Consider the following 17,370-nt stretch of genomic DNA (forward strand, 5'->3'; position numbering starts at 1 on the left):
TACCAGTTCAACAGTTCGTCATTTCTCTTGTCTTCTCACCACACGGGCTCCTTGCACCTCCTTCCATCGTCACCATATTCAGTATTCCCTAAAATCATCACCAAACTATCACCACAGCATCACAGTTTCATTCACCATCACCATCATCATCTATAGTGCCATCTGTTACCTGCACAGTCACCACAAGGTCATCATAACCACTACACCGCACCAAGAAGAACCGTCAGTATCACCTGAAGTATTGGAACATCACCAACACAATCACCACGGAAACTACACCACTCCAATAACACCACAATCACCAGCACAACAGCACAGTAGTCGTAGCCCCATGCCCACCATCACAGTCATCACCATCACCACCAGAGGAGCACCGTAGTGTAGTCCCGTCAACACTATCATCACTGCATCACAAAAGCCACCATTCATCCTAGTCACCACACATTAACACCATCGCCACAGCACCGGACTTTCACCAATTACCTTGTCATCACTATCACCACTTCACCACAAAATCCATAAAATCGCACGGTCACCAGGTCCACAGTCCCATCACCATCATCAGTGTTATTAAAAGCGACATAAATATAACACAACCAGAGACGGGAGGCTTTAGTACAGAATTGCCAGAAAGTACCACAGGCAGTCCAACCACCAGACAACAACCATTACTACCACTATCAACCACACAGGGCAACCACAGTTCACCTTCTCCAGCCACAGCTACCACATCCCAGCACAGCCACGGCAAGCAACAGCCTCACTCACATCTCACCACAGCAAAACTAAAAGCAGATGAAACAAGCCACAGCCAAACTATCACACTCGCTTATTACCAGCGGAATGACCAGTCAATTAACCAGCTAATTACCACAGTTAGGGACGTCAGGGTCATTTAGAAACCTACTAAATAACCATAACTACCACAACTACCACTACTAGGACGACTACCATCAAGCAACCACAACCACCACCAAAACAGTCATAACCACAACTACTATCGAATTATCTGCAACCACAACCCCAACCCAACAACGCTTTATCAACCAAAAAGTACAAGCAACCACAACAATTACCCAACGACCATACTTTCACAACTACCATCGAACTACCACAAACACCCACCTACCACTGCTACGTCTGCCATAACCACCATCCAGCCACTACTACCACCACCAGCCACCACAACTACAACTCTCCCACAAGCAACACCTTCCAGAAGCAACCACAAAACACCAGAACTACCAACCAGGCAACCACTACCTTCATCAACCATCCGACCACCACAACCATAACTCCCCTAACCACAAAGACAACCATCACCATCACCACAACAACCAAAGCCACCCCCAACAACCACTAGCAACTACAGCTATCAAATTAGTCAACCTAACCTACCACGACCAACCACTAATCACCTAGGAACCATCATCATCCACCACAACTATCAAAGCCACCTTCAGCAACCACTAGCAACCACAATGTTCACCCAATCACCCACACCATCCACAAACAACCACTAACCATCCAAGCAACCACCACCACAACCACTGCCATCAACCACCACAGCCACAACCAAGGCACAACTATCGCCAGGCCGCCCCTCACCACCGCCTGAAACAATGTGCCTGAGTTGTGTGGCTGTGGTGCTAATTGCCGCCCTGGCCTCCATCGCCTCACAGCCAGCCAAAGCACAGGAGGACAGAGGTGAGTGTTGCTGCTCCTTACTTCACTCTTTCCTCACTCTTCTCTCCTCCTTACTCCTATTTTCCTCACCTTTAACTCCCTTACTCCTTACTCTCTTTCTCTCCCTTTATCCTCCCTCTCTCCCTGCTCCCTCCACCACCTCACAGACAGCCAGTGCACAGGAGGACAGGGGTAAATGTCGCTTTACCTCACAACTTCATCTCCTTACTCAGTCTTTCCTTACACCATTTTCCATATTCTCGTCTTAGTAATTCCCTTATTCCTTATTCTCTCTCTCCTTCCTTACTTACTCGACCGCCACGTCCTTACTCCATCTTAACTCCCTCACTCCTTATCCTCTCGTTTCACGTTTCACCCACTCGTTCTTTACTCAGTTAATCACTCGAGCTGAAGAGACTAAGTCAGTATGATAGGATTAATTCTGGAAGCCAATTATAGTGCATGGAGCCTTTGAAAATGAAGAGGAACCATAGATAGATAAATAAATAGACAGATAGATAGATATAAACCTGTTCTGAAATCCTTGTTCATGTATACTGAGATCATATATAACAGAATCCCATGTTATGTTTATACTGAAATATAATGCACTAGAACCTCATTATATATATATTGGAGGATAAATCATACAGGGGCTCATTTTTTCTTTACTAATGGACCCTTTATAATAAGTTGCATTTTATTTTTAGATTGGAATATATACCAAGGCTTGTGTTATATATAGTAGGCTTCTCTATATATTTTGTTTTATTGGGATATATACCAGGGCTTGTGTCACACCTGTTTCATTACACCGCGTCCATACCTCATTATTAAGTCGTTTATAATTTGCGTTTGAATTAATATCCATAATTAACCTTTATTAAAATCATGTTAACTAGTATCTGCCTGAGGCCCGTTTTTTATAGCAGTAATTGATAAACAAATATTATTACCTGCTATATCATATTACGCTACGGTGATAATTAATTTACTTTTTTTTTAATTGGGCTACCTGATTAATTCTGCGATAAACCCGGAAGCTTGATTTGCCATGCTACGTGGAAATTGACGCCAAGCCATATAATCGTTAGGGTAATTGTCAGTACCCACACCTGTTTGTTATAGTATGATTCGTCCACTTCACCTGCTGGAGAGGGACGCCTTCATGTGGTGGCACCTGTAGCTGGGAGGCCCACCTGCCCGGTTATATTATACTTCCCTTGGCTGCTTCCCTATCCCCCCCCCCTGTCCGGTTATACATACGTCCCTTGGCAATTTACCTGACCCCCCCCCCATCAGGTTATACATAGGGAGCCACACACACTATGACATTCAGATAGGGAGCCAAACAGATTAAACCTTTTATTGTATTGGCGTAAAGTAGACTCCTGAACCAAGTCGTGTTTAGTTAATAGAGAGGGTGAGCGTTAATTTAGGACCTAATTACAAGCCAGTCCCTTTTTCTATTGGCACTCTGATGACCTAACATTGAGTCGGAAATTACAGGGGGTCAATTGAATAGTCATTCCCTGTGTCAGTTTTACCCCCTCATGGTCGAGGCAACTCTACATTTACTCCTAGTTTGACGATTTTATTCAGCTGAGAGTCGTAGGAGCCTGAGAGTCTTAACCCCTTCTTTATGGCGACTCAATCTATATTTTAATCTTCCTGCTACCACTATAACTTAAGCTAAATATGTCTCCGGAAAGAGTAAGCTGAGAAAGAATTAAGAAGGCAGTGTCATCGAAATTTAGCGCCTTAAGAACACTCATCCTAAGTCTTTTCGTGTAGATAAGGTGCTTCCTCCTCCTCCTCCTCCTCCTATTGCACATCCACACTGTGCACTGTGCAGTCCCCTTTTATCTAAGACACCTAACTTATATATTTTTCAATCTCCCCAATGCAAAGAAAGCAATATAAGCACAGATTAGGATCTGCACAGATAACCCTGAGTTAACGGTCACTACTCTTACTTTCGACCTGTGATGGGCTGTGGATCACTGAGGGTCCCTGTTAGTCAAGTGACCACCATCAGGATTTTTTTTAATGTACCAGGGGTCACTGCTTCAGGATGAAACTTGTGAACTTGTCCCACATGGGAGAGTTCCTTGTTTCAGTGGAGCAAACGGAGCTAGGGTCTGATTGACTGCTGCCTACCTTAAAAGCGCCAGGCAAGGCTGCCGCACCACCCCTAAACATCCACACTGTGCAGTGTGTAGCTTCCACGTATGTCCACAGACTTTCCATTAACTCAATGTACCGGTTTATAATGTCACGCAGTAACTATTATTTTATTTGTTTACTTTCTCTTTCAGGTTACTGTATCGGGTAGCTTATAGATAAAGTATTATAGAATGTGACTTTTCCTTTCCAGTGTTTCCCATAAAATTTCCATGTCAGTTTTTCCATCCTGCATGGTGTTTTTTCTCACTTTTTCCTGGAGGGTTTGGTGGTGGGGGGAGCCTTCTTGCTTTACTATCCTTATACTTCAGCATGTAGAGTTAGATCTTGTAGTCATAGTTTTCTCTAACAAGCAGCCTCGAAAGGACCATAAGGTCTGTTGCTGTTTGCTTTCCTGTGTAATCCTGTGTAATCCTCCTCCTCCTCCCCCTCCTCCTCCTCCTCCTCCTCCCCCTCCTCCTCCTCCTCCTCCTCCTCCTCCTCCTCCTCCTCCTCCTCCTACCAAGGAATTACAGTTGTTACACCACACACGGAAGACACAGCTCAGTACTGGGCTAAACAAGGCCACTTCCTGCACGATATTCTTAAAGGGGCTGGGAGCGTCTTAGTATTGCCGAGGTCCCTAAAGCTAATATCATTGTTTTAGGGAGATATTACCTTTAGGGAAATATTAAGGCAAGAACCATTGCTGTAGGGGAAATATTTACCTCAATTCTGTAGGGATAATTAGGGGGTGTCATTGTTTTAGGGAGATTAACCTTAGAGAGTAATTAAGGCAAAGCACCCTTCTTGTAGTGTTCTGAGGGAGATATTAACCTCAGTACCATAGAGATCATTAAGGGAGGTTCCAAGGGAGATAATTACCTCACTGTTGTAGGGGTCATTAAGGCAAATATTATTGTTTTAAGGGAGATATTAACCTCATTTCTGTAGGGGTCATTTAGGAAAGCGCCAATTTTCTAGGCCAAATACTTCCCTAAGCACTGTGGGGGTGAATAATTAAGGCCTGTACTGGATCATTAGGGTAACGATTATTATTCTAGAGGAAATATTAACCTCATTACTGCAGCAGCCATTAACTTGCCCTTTCAGGTCATTCAGATTCTGTACGAGATATTAACTTCTTCCTTAGAACTAGGTCTTTGTCCTTTTTTTATTTGTGCTGGCAAGGTTAGATACATCATTGTACTCTCTCTCTCTCTCTCTCTCCAGTATACATGTATATATATAATCCCATTGGCTCCACGCCCGTGCCTCATGCAAATACGCACCATTCAAAACCGCTTAAGATTCGCCAAACAACATCATATTTCGGTGCCATTTGGGAAACGTGAACCATTCTGCCCCAAGACGTTATGTTCATCTATTCCTGCCGCACCAAGGCGATATTGTTGGGCCTTGAAAAAAACACCGATCATTTAATATGCTTGTGAAGGCCTGTACACCTGTGAAGTAGGTTAGGTTTTATCGTGTATTTTTAGCTTCACTCATAAACTGTCAGTCACTTCACAGTTAAATTGAGTGAATGATAGACTATGAAAAAACTCAACGTGAAAACCAAAGTGAAAATACAAAAAAACAATCTCTCACACTCTCTGACAATTATGGAGACGGTATTCGTAAATATGGGTTAGGAAGGTTTATAAATATGGGGCTCGGAGGACAAGGGGACCAGTAAAAGAGAGAGCTGAGTAGAGCAGAGAGAGCTGAGCATATTCCCTTTAAACACCACAACACTGAACCCCTACAGGTAGAAAAGAACATTAGGGTAACCAGGTGATAAGTTCCCTCAGTATAAATCCATACGTAAATAAACATACACACACACACATACAGAGAGAAAGAGAGAGAGAGAGAGAGAGGGAGAGAGAGAGAGAGAGCAGGGCCAAAATTTCTTTATAAACAGTGACAAAACTCAAGTCTTTGTAGAGGAAAAGAACATTTGGCAAACCTGTACATAACTCCATCATCCCTTCAGAACGACAGCGTTTTATCCAATTCTTTGCTCTTCCAATACAAACGTCGAATTTCAAAGTCCATCCTAGGAATAATAACTTCGTCTGGTTAGCAAGAGTATATTTTGTGATTATTTGAATTTGAAGGATAGACGCAAATACGCACAGTGTAAATAGTAAGTAAATGAATAAATAAAAGAAAAGGCATACACAAGAGAATATATCTATTAAATAACCACAGCACTAAGCCTGTGCAAGAACAACAGATATTATTTTGAACCAACAAATATATAACTACAATAAACATTCTCATATGTATCAAGAGAGCACACCAACACGAAAAAATTAATCTCAACACATATTCCTTTTAAAATCACCTCAACACCGTCTCTTTACCAGTGGAGGGAAAACTTGTTAAAACTGCTAATACCTCGCTTCATTAAACACTCACTGATGTATTTAATAAACACAGGTAAACACAGGCAAACACATTCCCTTTAATTTGGCACGGCACCGAAGCCTTTTAAATGGAAGGGAAAATATATTACACTTGATAATCATTGGCTTCAACACACACACACACACACACACACACACACACACACACACACACACACACACACACACACACACACACACACACACACTTGCAAATCAATTTCACTGTACACACCAAAACAAACCTAAAAAACAGAGACTAACAAACACAAAAACAAAAAAGCGACCCCAAACTCCTGTAACTCTCTCTCTCTCTCTCTCTCTCTCTCTCTCTCTCTCTCTCTCTCTCTCTCCCCCTTAACCCTTTGACCCTCAGATTAGCACAGAGCCTGAGGGAAGCAAGAGAAGAAAAAACAAAAGAGGAGAATGTTGCACTTGTACAATTAAAGCAGAGGAGTTTGTCAATCACTCATATCTTCTCTCATACATAGATAGATAGATAAGTAGATAGATAGACTGATTGACTGACTGCACCAGATAGATAGATAGATATGCATAGAGCCATAGATAGGCATACAGATCGACAAATAGATAAAAAGACTGATTGATTAATTGACTGAAAGCTCAATAGATAGCTACATATATACATACGTAGACAGACACACAGATAGATAGATATATAGACAGATAAACAGGCAGACAGACAGACAATATAAAGACAGACAGAGAGACAGAATTACATAGACACTCCTCTAACACTATCTTCCGCAACATGTGATATATTTGGTAAGTTGGTGGGATGGAATGGAGGATTAGAGCTGAATAGATAGATGGATCGATAGATAGATGGATAGATAGATACCCAGGCAGATAGATAAACAGATACGTAGATAAATTGATGGATTGACAGAGAGATTGACAGACGGATGGATAAATAGATAGAGACAAACAGGCAAAGAGATTTTATATATTCTTTCTTATAAAAATTAATTACAACGACTTATGATAATTCAGGAAAGAGATATAGACAGACTAAATTAGATAGATAGATAGATAAATAGATAGATAGAGCGACAGAGAGATAGACTTACATAGCTATGAACATTATCTTGTACAAGGGCCTATGATGTATTTGGTAAGATTGGTGGGATGGAATTGGGGATTGGGACCGAAGAGATAGATAGATAGGTGGACAGATAGATAGACAGAATAGATATTGGGATAGAACTGGGGACTGGGACTGAAGAGATAGATCGATAGATAGATGGACAGAATAGACAGATCGGTGAGATGGAACTGGGGATTGGAACTGAACTGAGATAGGATTGAGTGCAGAGACCTTTGTCCAGCACATTTCCTGTGATATGTGGACACGCAGGTACGTACATACATACACACATACACATACATACATACATACACACAATACATACACACACAATACATACATACATACATACTGGAGACACGTACATTAGACTTGTGTGTGTATGTGGCGTTTTTTTTTTTTTCAACGCCTCACCTGAGAATCGAATGTTCATTTAGGGAATTCGGGTGGCTTAGTTTTTTTTTTTTTTTCTTTTTTTCCTCCTATTGCGAAAAGGTGCCTGGTCCCTGTCTAGGAGTCCTGGGTTCGATTCCCGGCCAGTGCGTAAAAAAAAAAAAAAAAAAAAAAAAAACTATGCATACATCTATACACTTTAGAGGATGCTTTTAGTACCAGGACATTGAGAGAGAGAGAGAGAGAGAGAGAGAGAGAGAGAGAGAAGGAAGGTTAAGAAGTTGGTTGGGTTAAGGAAAATGGGTCGCTACGGCAAAGAAAATGGTCACTGGAGTAAAGAAAATGGCAGCTGGGGTAAAGAAAATGGTAGCTGGGGTAAAGAAAATGGTAGCTGGGTAAAGAAAATGATAGCTGGGGTAAAGAAAATGGCAGCTGGGTAAAGAAAATGGCAGCTGGGTAAAGAAAATGGCAGCTGGGTAAAGAAAATGGCAGCTGGGTAAAGAAAATGGTAGCTGGGGTAAAGAAAATGGCAGCTGGGATAAAGAAAATGGCAGCTGGGTAAAGAAAATGGTAGCTGGGGTAAAGAAAATGGTCGCTGGGGTAAAGAAAATGAAGCTGGCATAAAGAAAAAAGTAGCTGGGGTAAAGAAAATGGGTGGCTGGGCTGGGGAAGTCAACAGGCTGTATTATTTCCCCTGAGCGGAGGAAATATCACGACGCTGTACTCTTCTTTCTTTCTTTCTTTTTCTTTTTTTTTTTTTTTTACAGGGAGAGACAGAGATGTGACATGGGAATTCTCTCTTCTCGCTTTCTCTCCCCCCCACCCGCGAGGCAGAGCGTGGAAAACATAGGCCATGAACCCAACGAAGAAAAAAAAATGCAGAAGATTGAGTTTTTTTTTTCAATAATTTTTTTCCTTTTTCCCCCTTCAGTCCCCCCTCCCACTAGAAGAATAGAAAAAATGGTGGATCCTTTGGTGGTGACATCTTTTTCAATAAATTTGCAGTGCGTCTTTCTTATATACCTTTTTCCCTTATTTTTTTTAATAGATAGAGAGATAGAGGAATAGATTCAAGTTCTGTAAGTTATCTATAAAATTTTGCTTGATATTTTCTTCCCCAAACTTACAGCAGCAATAGTTTTAAAAAATGACATGCAACACATCCCGGATTATAATAAGAACTGATTTGATTTCACAGACCTTTCAAGTTCCATATTTACGACGTTTTGGGGGGTTAAGTTGAAAATAAGACTCCCTTTTTATCTTTTCTTTTCGCCCACACATCTTCCAAAAAACACATTGCCAAAGTAGACTAAATATTAAAATAAAACAAGACTATTTCTGTTAGTAGTAAGTTGGTGAGAGACTTTCTTTTTTCTCTCTTTTTTACATTATTTTCTTTTTATCTTACAAGTTAAAAACCATGATAAATACACAGCCTTGCCATCGCTCTTCCAGTTTTCTCTGAGATTCTGATTTTAAGGTTTCCTAGATACTCTCTGACAAATTCTTCCCGTGTTGATATTTTACGGATCCTGGTATACCTCGCCTTCAGCACACACACACACACACACACACACACACACACACACACACACACACACACACACACACACACACACAGAGGAAAGGTAGATAGATCAGCTTCATCCCCTTTATCCCCTTCAGGCTGATGTCGTTATATTTAACTTTAGCTTCCCCTTCACAATTTCACTGAACCCCTCCAATTCTTAAAGTCTCCCTCAAGCTGTGTGTGTGTGTGTGTGTGTGTGTGTGTGTGTGTGTGTGTGTGTGTGTGTGTGTGGAGATTCACAATGGCCACAGCTAAACTACCTGGCCCTCACCTGACCTTCAAAAACCTCACCTCGCGAAAATTGGCCACATCTGTTTACATTCGTTTCCCCCGTGAGTCTCTAGATTACGTCACATTTCTTCTTCCTCTTCCTCCTCCTCCTCCTCCTTCTTTCTTCACTCTTCCCTCACTTCCCTGTGTTTCCTCCCTCCCCCTTCTCCTCCTCCTTTTCTCACTCTTCAGCAGCCTAACTTTCCTCTCTCTCTCTCTCTCTCTCTCTCTCTCTCTCTCTCTCTCTCTCTCTCTCTCTCTCTCTCTCTCTCTCTCTCTCTCTCTCTCTCTCTCTCTCTCTCTCCGTGCCTGCAAGAAAGGGGAGGAGATGCACTTGCCCGGGGAGGAGTGCAGGAAGTTTGGTGAGACGAAGAGATGCTTGAGAGGAAGGGGAGGCAGAGGAAGGATGCCGAAGGTACTGGTTGGGAAGAACGACTACAGATGAGTGGAATTAGGTCAGGTCAGGTTAGATTAAGTTAGTTTAGGTTAAATTTGGTTTGGTTTGTAGGCTTGATTAAGAGACAGGAAACCGAGAGGAAAGGAGAGTCAGAGGAAAAAAGATGAAGGGAAAGAATGGAAATAATGACAACAAATGGGCGAGGTTAATTTAGGTTTGCTTAGGAGTTAGGTGTGTTTGATAGATTTGATTGAGAGGAGACTGGGTGGTAGGTGGGTGAAGGTGGAAAGAACGACTGCAGATGAGCCGGGTTAGGTTAGGTTAGGTTAGGTTGCTCCGTTTGTTTAGGTTGAGAGGAGAATGAGGAAGCAAGCTGGGAGGTAAAATGAAAGATTGATTGCATATGAGCCTGGTTGAGTCTTGTTAAGTTAGGCTGGGTTAGGTCAAGTTGGATTTCCATGTTAGGATAGGGGAGGTTATGTAAGGTTACACTAAGTTAAGTTTGATTAGGTTAAGAGAGGATATTGGAGGAAATTCTACTGATGAGCCAGATTGAATTAGGTCCAGATTAAATAAGATCAGAATTGTTTAGATTTGGTTAGACTGGATAAATCTAAGGGAACTGGAACCCACTTTTCACTCCAGCTAACCACCACCTCCCCCAGACCATGGAAAGGAAGGTACTTTTTATTTTTATTTATCTGAGAAAAGGTGTAAGAGTCGAAGGAAGAGGACTGAAAATTGATTTAGAGAAATTCAAAATCTTCCAGCATTTATCCAGCGAGAGACGAGCGTAAACCAGACCGCCATTCTATTAAATGCGCAGTCATATATCCACTCGGCCACCACCCCCACCACCGCCATCACCCGGTGTGCGGGGTGATGGCGGTGTTTTGATTGGGTTAGGACGTTGTGCTGACAGACAGACAGACAGATATGCGATTTCAGCGTCAGCAAGATGTGTTCGAGCTTAGTATAGAAACATTCAAAGATATCTAAAGAAAACGATAGTGCAGAGATAAAAACAGAAACTATATATATATATATATATATATATATATATATATATATATATATATATATATATATATATATATATATATTCGTGTGTGTTTATTTATGCATGTTTATATATATATAAATCTGTGAGCAAGAATACTCATATTTCAAACCAGCTCCGTCATCCAAAGACAGATAGATGGGCAGACCGAGGGACAAGCTGACAGACGGGCGCAAAAAGCAGGCATGTTTCTAATCCGTGTTTACGCCTGAGAAGACAAACAGAGACAGACGGGCGGACAGGCAGAGAGGGAGACACGTAGACAAACACAGTTCAGTCCGGTATTTGCGCTTGAGAAGTGTTTTAAGCACAGGGCAAACAAACTCTACGCACATTCCCACCATTTTTCATTCGTGTTGAGATAGGGAAATGTATTCATAGCTCCCGTGACGTCCAATCTCAAACACTTAATGTAAATGTTGACTCGGACTAGCTTTGCGTGGGTAGCGGTGTAAAGTGTTTGGATCCACGGGGCAGTGTGAATCTAATATGAATATGTTAATTGTATCTAGTTTTCCGAGTTTGGGTGGTCATTGGGCTTGGTAGTTTTTGCTCTCTCTCTCTCTCTCTCTCTCTCTCTCTCTCTCTCTCTCTCTCTCTCTCTCTCTCTCTCTCTCTCTCTCTCTCTCTCTCCCTCCCTGTTTGCTTAATCCTATGTTTTTCTTGTCCCCCTAATTCCAATGTTTTGACCCCAGCCCTCCTCTCATCCTCGCTCCCTCCTGTCATGCCCTCGCCCTTCCATCCCAAGCCTCTCCTCGCATCTCCATCCCTCTGTTCCACTTCGCTACCCTTCTCCCATCCCCCCCTTCCATCCCCAACCCTGCCTTCTATCCCCACCCCTCTTTCCCCCCTCCCTGTCCTTCTCCCCATCCTGCCAATCCATTCCCCAACTCTTTCTTCTATCTCCATATCTACCCCCATCCTAACACTTAATTCAACACCTTTTCCTTCAGTTCCTAGCATTTCTTTCCATCTTCATCCTTTCAGCTAATCCATCCTAAACCCTTCTCCCATCCTGGTCTTTGATTCCACAGGTTTCTCTTCCATTCTAAGTTATCCTGCCATCCTTCCTCTTCCATCCTTCCCTTCATTCCTTCTCAAAACCTCCCATTCCATCACCGTCATCTCAGCTTAACCCTTCATTCCTCAACATTTCCTTCAATTTCCGTCCTTTCCTTCCATCCTTACCCTTCTATCCATCCCAGCAAGCCATCCCCCAAGCCTCCTGTCCATCCCCATCCTCCCCTTCCATCTCCCAAGCTGCCTCTTCTTCTCATCGCCTGCCAGATCTTGCTCAAATATTTACTTTCTTTCCCCAGCTCCCTCCCTCCTTCACTTCTGCTTTCTACCTTTCAGCCACACTCTTCTTTTACTAATTATTTTGAAGATTCTTTTTCTCATCCTTTTTTGCCTTTACCGTACTCCGTCCCTAAAATTTCCATCGCCTTAGAATTTCCTAGAATTTTATTTCCTTATCTTAACGCAATCTTTTTAAACTGTTTTAATTCTCTGTCATTTCTTACTTCCCTGTTATCTCTGTCATTTTGCCTGCTGTCTCACCTTCCGTATCTCTACTTCTTCCCTCTTATCTAGCTTCTTCCTTATTATCTCTAACTTCTTATCTATTATCTCTAAGTCCTTCTCAGCCCTTACCCTCGAAGCTCAAGTGTGACCCAGGAGGCCGTGAGGGGGAACGTGTCTCCTAGGCGGCCACTCGAGATTTCCAGCCTGGCTTTTGTTGTGTTAGTGTGGCTGGGTAACCTGTTTGAGTTGACCCTCTCTCTGTGTGTGTCCCTCGTTTTCTGTTCTCTCTCTCTCTCTCTCTCTCTCTCTCTCTCTCTCTCTCTCTCTCTCTCTCTCTCTCTCTCTCCCACGTTGTTTTTCCCGTGGTCAGGCCAGGATAATCTGTTTCGCTTGGTCCTCCCCTTCCCCTCCTCCTTTCCCCTCCCTCTCCCCCTCCTTGCACCCCGCCTCATCCATCTCTGCGCCGCCTCTGACTCTCCCTCAGTTTATTTTCACCACTCTCTCTGTCTGTCTGTCTGTCTCTCTCTCTCTCTCTCTCTCTCTCTCTCTCTCTCTCTCTCTCTCTCTCTCTCTCTCGAAGTACTGCAGACTCAAGTTCGTAGGTTCCATTTTTTTCTACATAAAAAATTAGGTTTAGTGCCACAACCCAGATACAAACACTGGGATCCACTTTTGAAGATTATCATGAGTTATTTGCTGCCTGTCAACCCGGATCTCTTACTTGTCTCTCTCCCTTTCATTCTCTTCCTGGATCGTTTTTTATTTTTCTCCGTCATCCTCCTCTCTTCCGTCTTTCCGTCTGTCTCTCACGCCAACTGTCTCTCTGAGAAAATAATCCTCAGCTTCGTAAAACTTTGTGAGCTGTTTTACTGTCATTTTTCCCGGATTTCTGTTCGTCTTCATTAATTCCACCTCTCTCTCTCTCTCTCTCTCTCTCTCTCTCTCTCTCTCTCTCTCTCTCTCTCTCTCTCTCTCTCTCTCTCTCTAAATAAATAAATAAATAAATAAATAATAATAATACGTAATTTTATCCCATTCCATGTTCGTCTACTGTCTCCTGCCTCCATTCCTTCCGTGTTCTCTCTCTCTCTCTCTCTCTCTCTCTCTAAATAATAATAATAATACGTAATTTTATCCCATTCCATATTCGTGTACTGTCTCCCGCCTCCATTCCTTCCGTGTTTTCTCTCTCTCTCTCTCTCTCTCTCTCTCTCTCTCTCTCAAAAAAAAAAAAAAAAATGCAAAACATGCGTAATTTTATCCCATTCAATGTTCGTCTTCCGACTCTCGCCTCCATGCTTTCCGTCTTCTCTCTCTCTCTCTCTCTATGAAAATGAAAGCCTCACCGCAATTTTCCGTGTGGGTTGGTCTCCTGGGGTTATCTTTTTGGCCACCATGAGTCCATTTGTCTGTCTTTTCCAGGTCTATTGTTTTCCTGAGAATGAGGCTAAGTTTTATGTGCCGTGTATAATATATTGTGTTGGGGGAAGAGTTGGGGGTCGTTACTTAGTAGGGACATGAATGTTTGGGGGTTCTTTTTCGTTGAGGCCGCCCCCTCTCTCTCTCTCTCTCTCTCTCTCTCTCTCTCTCTCACACACACACACACACACACACACACACACACACACACACACACACACACACACACACACACACACACACACACACACACACACATACACACACACACACACACAGGATGCGGTGCCAGGCAAGGGGTTGATGGATAGACTGATGGATACATGAAAAGATACTGTAGATAGATAGAGATGAATGAATGGCTGGATGGATGGGAGGATGGATAGATAGATTGATACTGTAAAGAGATAGATAAATAGATATAAAGACATGCAGATAGATAGATAGACAGATAGACAGACAAATAATTAGTACTCCTCTGCCCATCCCATCTTCAGTCTCTCTCTCTCGCTGTCTCTCCTCTGGGTGTGACGTCTCTCTGAAGAAGGAGGTAAAATTATGTGTTTTCTCGCACACATTAACTGTCTCGTATATTTTCTTAGTCTCCTCATTTACCGTCATAAAAAGATATAGAATAGTTATTATGTGTGTGTTCTTTTTCCCCTACGTCATTTTTTTCTTTTTCTGTCTCTCCTCCTCGTTCATAATTATTTAGTTGAGGATTTGGTTACCTTGTCTGTCAGTTTCTGTCTCCCGTCTCTGTCCTCTCTGCCTTCACTCTCTCTGAAATATGAGATAATGGATTCTGTGTATTTTTCTTTTTTCATGCAGCCTTAGTCTTTGCCTCTTGACTGTCACTTTGTCTCTAATCTGTCCACAGTCTTCCTAATAATGAGGTTCAGAATTTAGGGTAATTCTTTCCTTTCTCTGTAATTATAGATAGATTGATAGATACAGATAGATAGGCTGAGATGGATAGAAAGATCAATATATAGATCTAGATATATGTCTTCCTCTCAGTCACAACAGTTTATAATATCAATCAGTAGCAATAACTTCTCACTTAATATACTGTTTAATTCACTAACCATAATAATTAGGTTAAAAAGTAATTAATGATAACATGCGAAATTAAACACCGTATGATTAAGCTACACATCACAACAATCATTGCGGGTCCCTAATTACTGACGGTCATTTGGGGTACGTTGCTGGTAATGAGGTATAATTAGCCTGCATCCCACATTCACAGTGCAGTCAGCGAGGAAGTAGAAAGACCAGGTATGTGGCGCTGAAAAACCAAGGATGTTGAGTCTTTGTCACCTGCTTCAGAAATTGTTTTCAAAAATGGGAAGCTTGCATTTCATCTCGCAATTTAAGGCTAAACCCCAGAATCCAGTGACGTAGGTTTATATTCTTGCTATTTCCAGAAGTTATATTTAACTTTGGAGAAATCATTTATACTCACAGGGAAAGAAACAGTCTCCTTTAACCCCATAACTTTCTGATTTTTCTCCCAGTGCTGTCTATGTCGTGTGAAGGGAACAGGAAGATGATAAAAATTGGGCATAGTACTGAAGGGGTTAAACGCAAGACCCCTCGCCCATGATGCAATAAACCACTTAATTTACCAAGCCGCTGTTCCATCCCCCTTCCCCCCTCCCCCTTCCCCTAGCCCCGCCCACCTCGTTTCTGATTGGCTGGCGATTTCTGCGGGGTCTTTAAATCCCGTATTATAATTTCCATTTAATTTAGAGGTCATTTAAAGCGTCCTCCGTCCCATTTAAAAATAGTACTGACACTGTTAAAGTTTTGTGTAAAGAAAGGTGTATGTCGATAATTCCTACATGGTTAAATGTAATGTTTAAAAATTGAATATGTGGTGTACAGGATGTTTCAAATTGTTTTCTTTATTTTTCTGATTTTACGTATTAATCTTCTATTATGTACCAAATTAGGAAAGTGTATTAAGGGTTATACTTACAAAATAAATCTCCAACACCACGTTTATCTAGGAGACACTTCCATTAGAATCACTGAAATGTGTTGAGGGAGGGGGGATGTACGGTCGAGGGAACAGCGTATTTAATCGTCAGACTCAACTTAGGGAATTCAGTCACCGCTTGGTTCCTTTGTAACCTAATTTTCGGGCTGCAAATAAACTTTCCTCGTTTATACAGCGCAAGATGGTGTTTGGACGAAGGATTACGTAGGAAACAGTGAAATAAGGTATGAATGAATATGCGAAATTTTGGTACAGAATAAGGCTTATAATTATTCGTGATAATCCTTGTGTATATTATGTTTACAGCCGAATATTGGATAAAAAATACATTATCTATCGATCTGTCTATCTATTCGTTTTTCTGTCTGTATGGTGTGTGTGTGTGTGTGTGTGTGTGTGTGTGTGTGTGTGTGTGTGTGTGTGTGTGTGAAATCTGGAGACTTTCTTGGCCACCGTCATTTCTTAACCCTGACCGGTCATTCTTTTCATCTGACGCACACGGTATCATGTCAGTCACACACACACACACACACACACACACACACACACACACACACACACACACGTTTCAAGTTCATTATTTTTGCTGTTTTTCTGTGGTGTCCCGGATTCTCTCACAGGCCATCTTTTTTTCTTTTTCCTTTCTTTTTCTTTTTTCTTTTTTTTTTTTTCCACCGTGTGCCTCACCTTTTGACTACTCTATATTTTTCTCAGATCTCTTAGTGTGTGTGTGTGTGTGTGTGTGTGTGTGTGTGTGTGTGTGTGTGTGTGTGTGTTTCAGCTGCCTATTACATTTATTTTCACTCTTTACGTTTTTGATAGTCTTGAAAATAGTATTATGTTGATGATGATGATTATGATGACGATGATGAATGCGTTTTTTTTTTTTTCGTCTCTCTCTCTCTCTCTCTCTCTCTCTCTCTCTCTCTCTCTCTCTCTCTCTCTCTCTCTCTCTCTCTCTCATCTGTCTGCCTACCTATCAAATGTATATACTTTGTGTGTGTGTGTGTGTGTGTGTGTGTGTGTGTGTGTGTGTGTGTGTGGTGTATATGAGTCTGTGTGCACTTATTTTGATTTGAGGGCCTTTTTCTCTGCCTCTGTTCTCTTTTGTGGCTGTGATTCCCTCCTCGCCACAGCGTTTCATACAGCCCTTTGTCTGGCTTCTCGTGTCTGTCCTTGTTGTCCTCAGCTTTCCTCCACGCACGATGTTTTTTCCTCTTTAAACTTTGTCATCTTTTGGTTATTTTACTACTACTACTACTACTACTATTGTTATTAGTAGTAGTATTTTATTGTTATTATTGTTCTTGTCATAGAGTCATGCTTGAGTTAAATTTCTCTATCTGTTTTTCTGCATG

The 17,370-nt window shown here is 41.8% G+C and overlaps 1 protein-coding gene across 1 annotated transcript in view; it reads left to right on the forward strand.

Annotated features, from left to right (window-relative positions):
* The first annotated feature begins 1,622 nt into the window (after positions 1-1,622).
* LOC145394128 (neural cell adhesion molecule 2-like) overlaps positions 1,623-17,370 on the forward strand; it is a 144,403-nt gene continuing 128,655 nt past the window's right edge. The window contains exon 1 of the mRNA XM_080268107.1: positions 1,623-1,707. Within this exon, the coding sequence (XP_080124233.1) occupies positions 1,623-1,707 (85 nt within the window). The remainder of the gene's footprint in view (positions 1,708-17,370) is intronic.

This window comes from Coenobita brevimanus, chromosome 26 (assembly GCF_032717465.1).
Source record: "Coenobita brevimanus isolate Jiangsu-jjx chromosome 26, ASM3271746v2, whole genome shotgun sequence".
Lineage (NCBI taxonomy): Eukaryota > Metazoa > Arthropoda > Malacostraca > Decapoda > Coenobitidae > Coenobita > Coenobita brevimanus.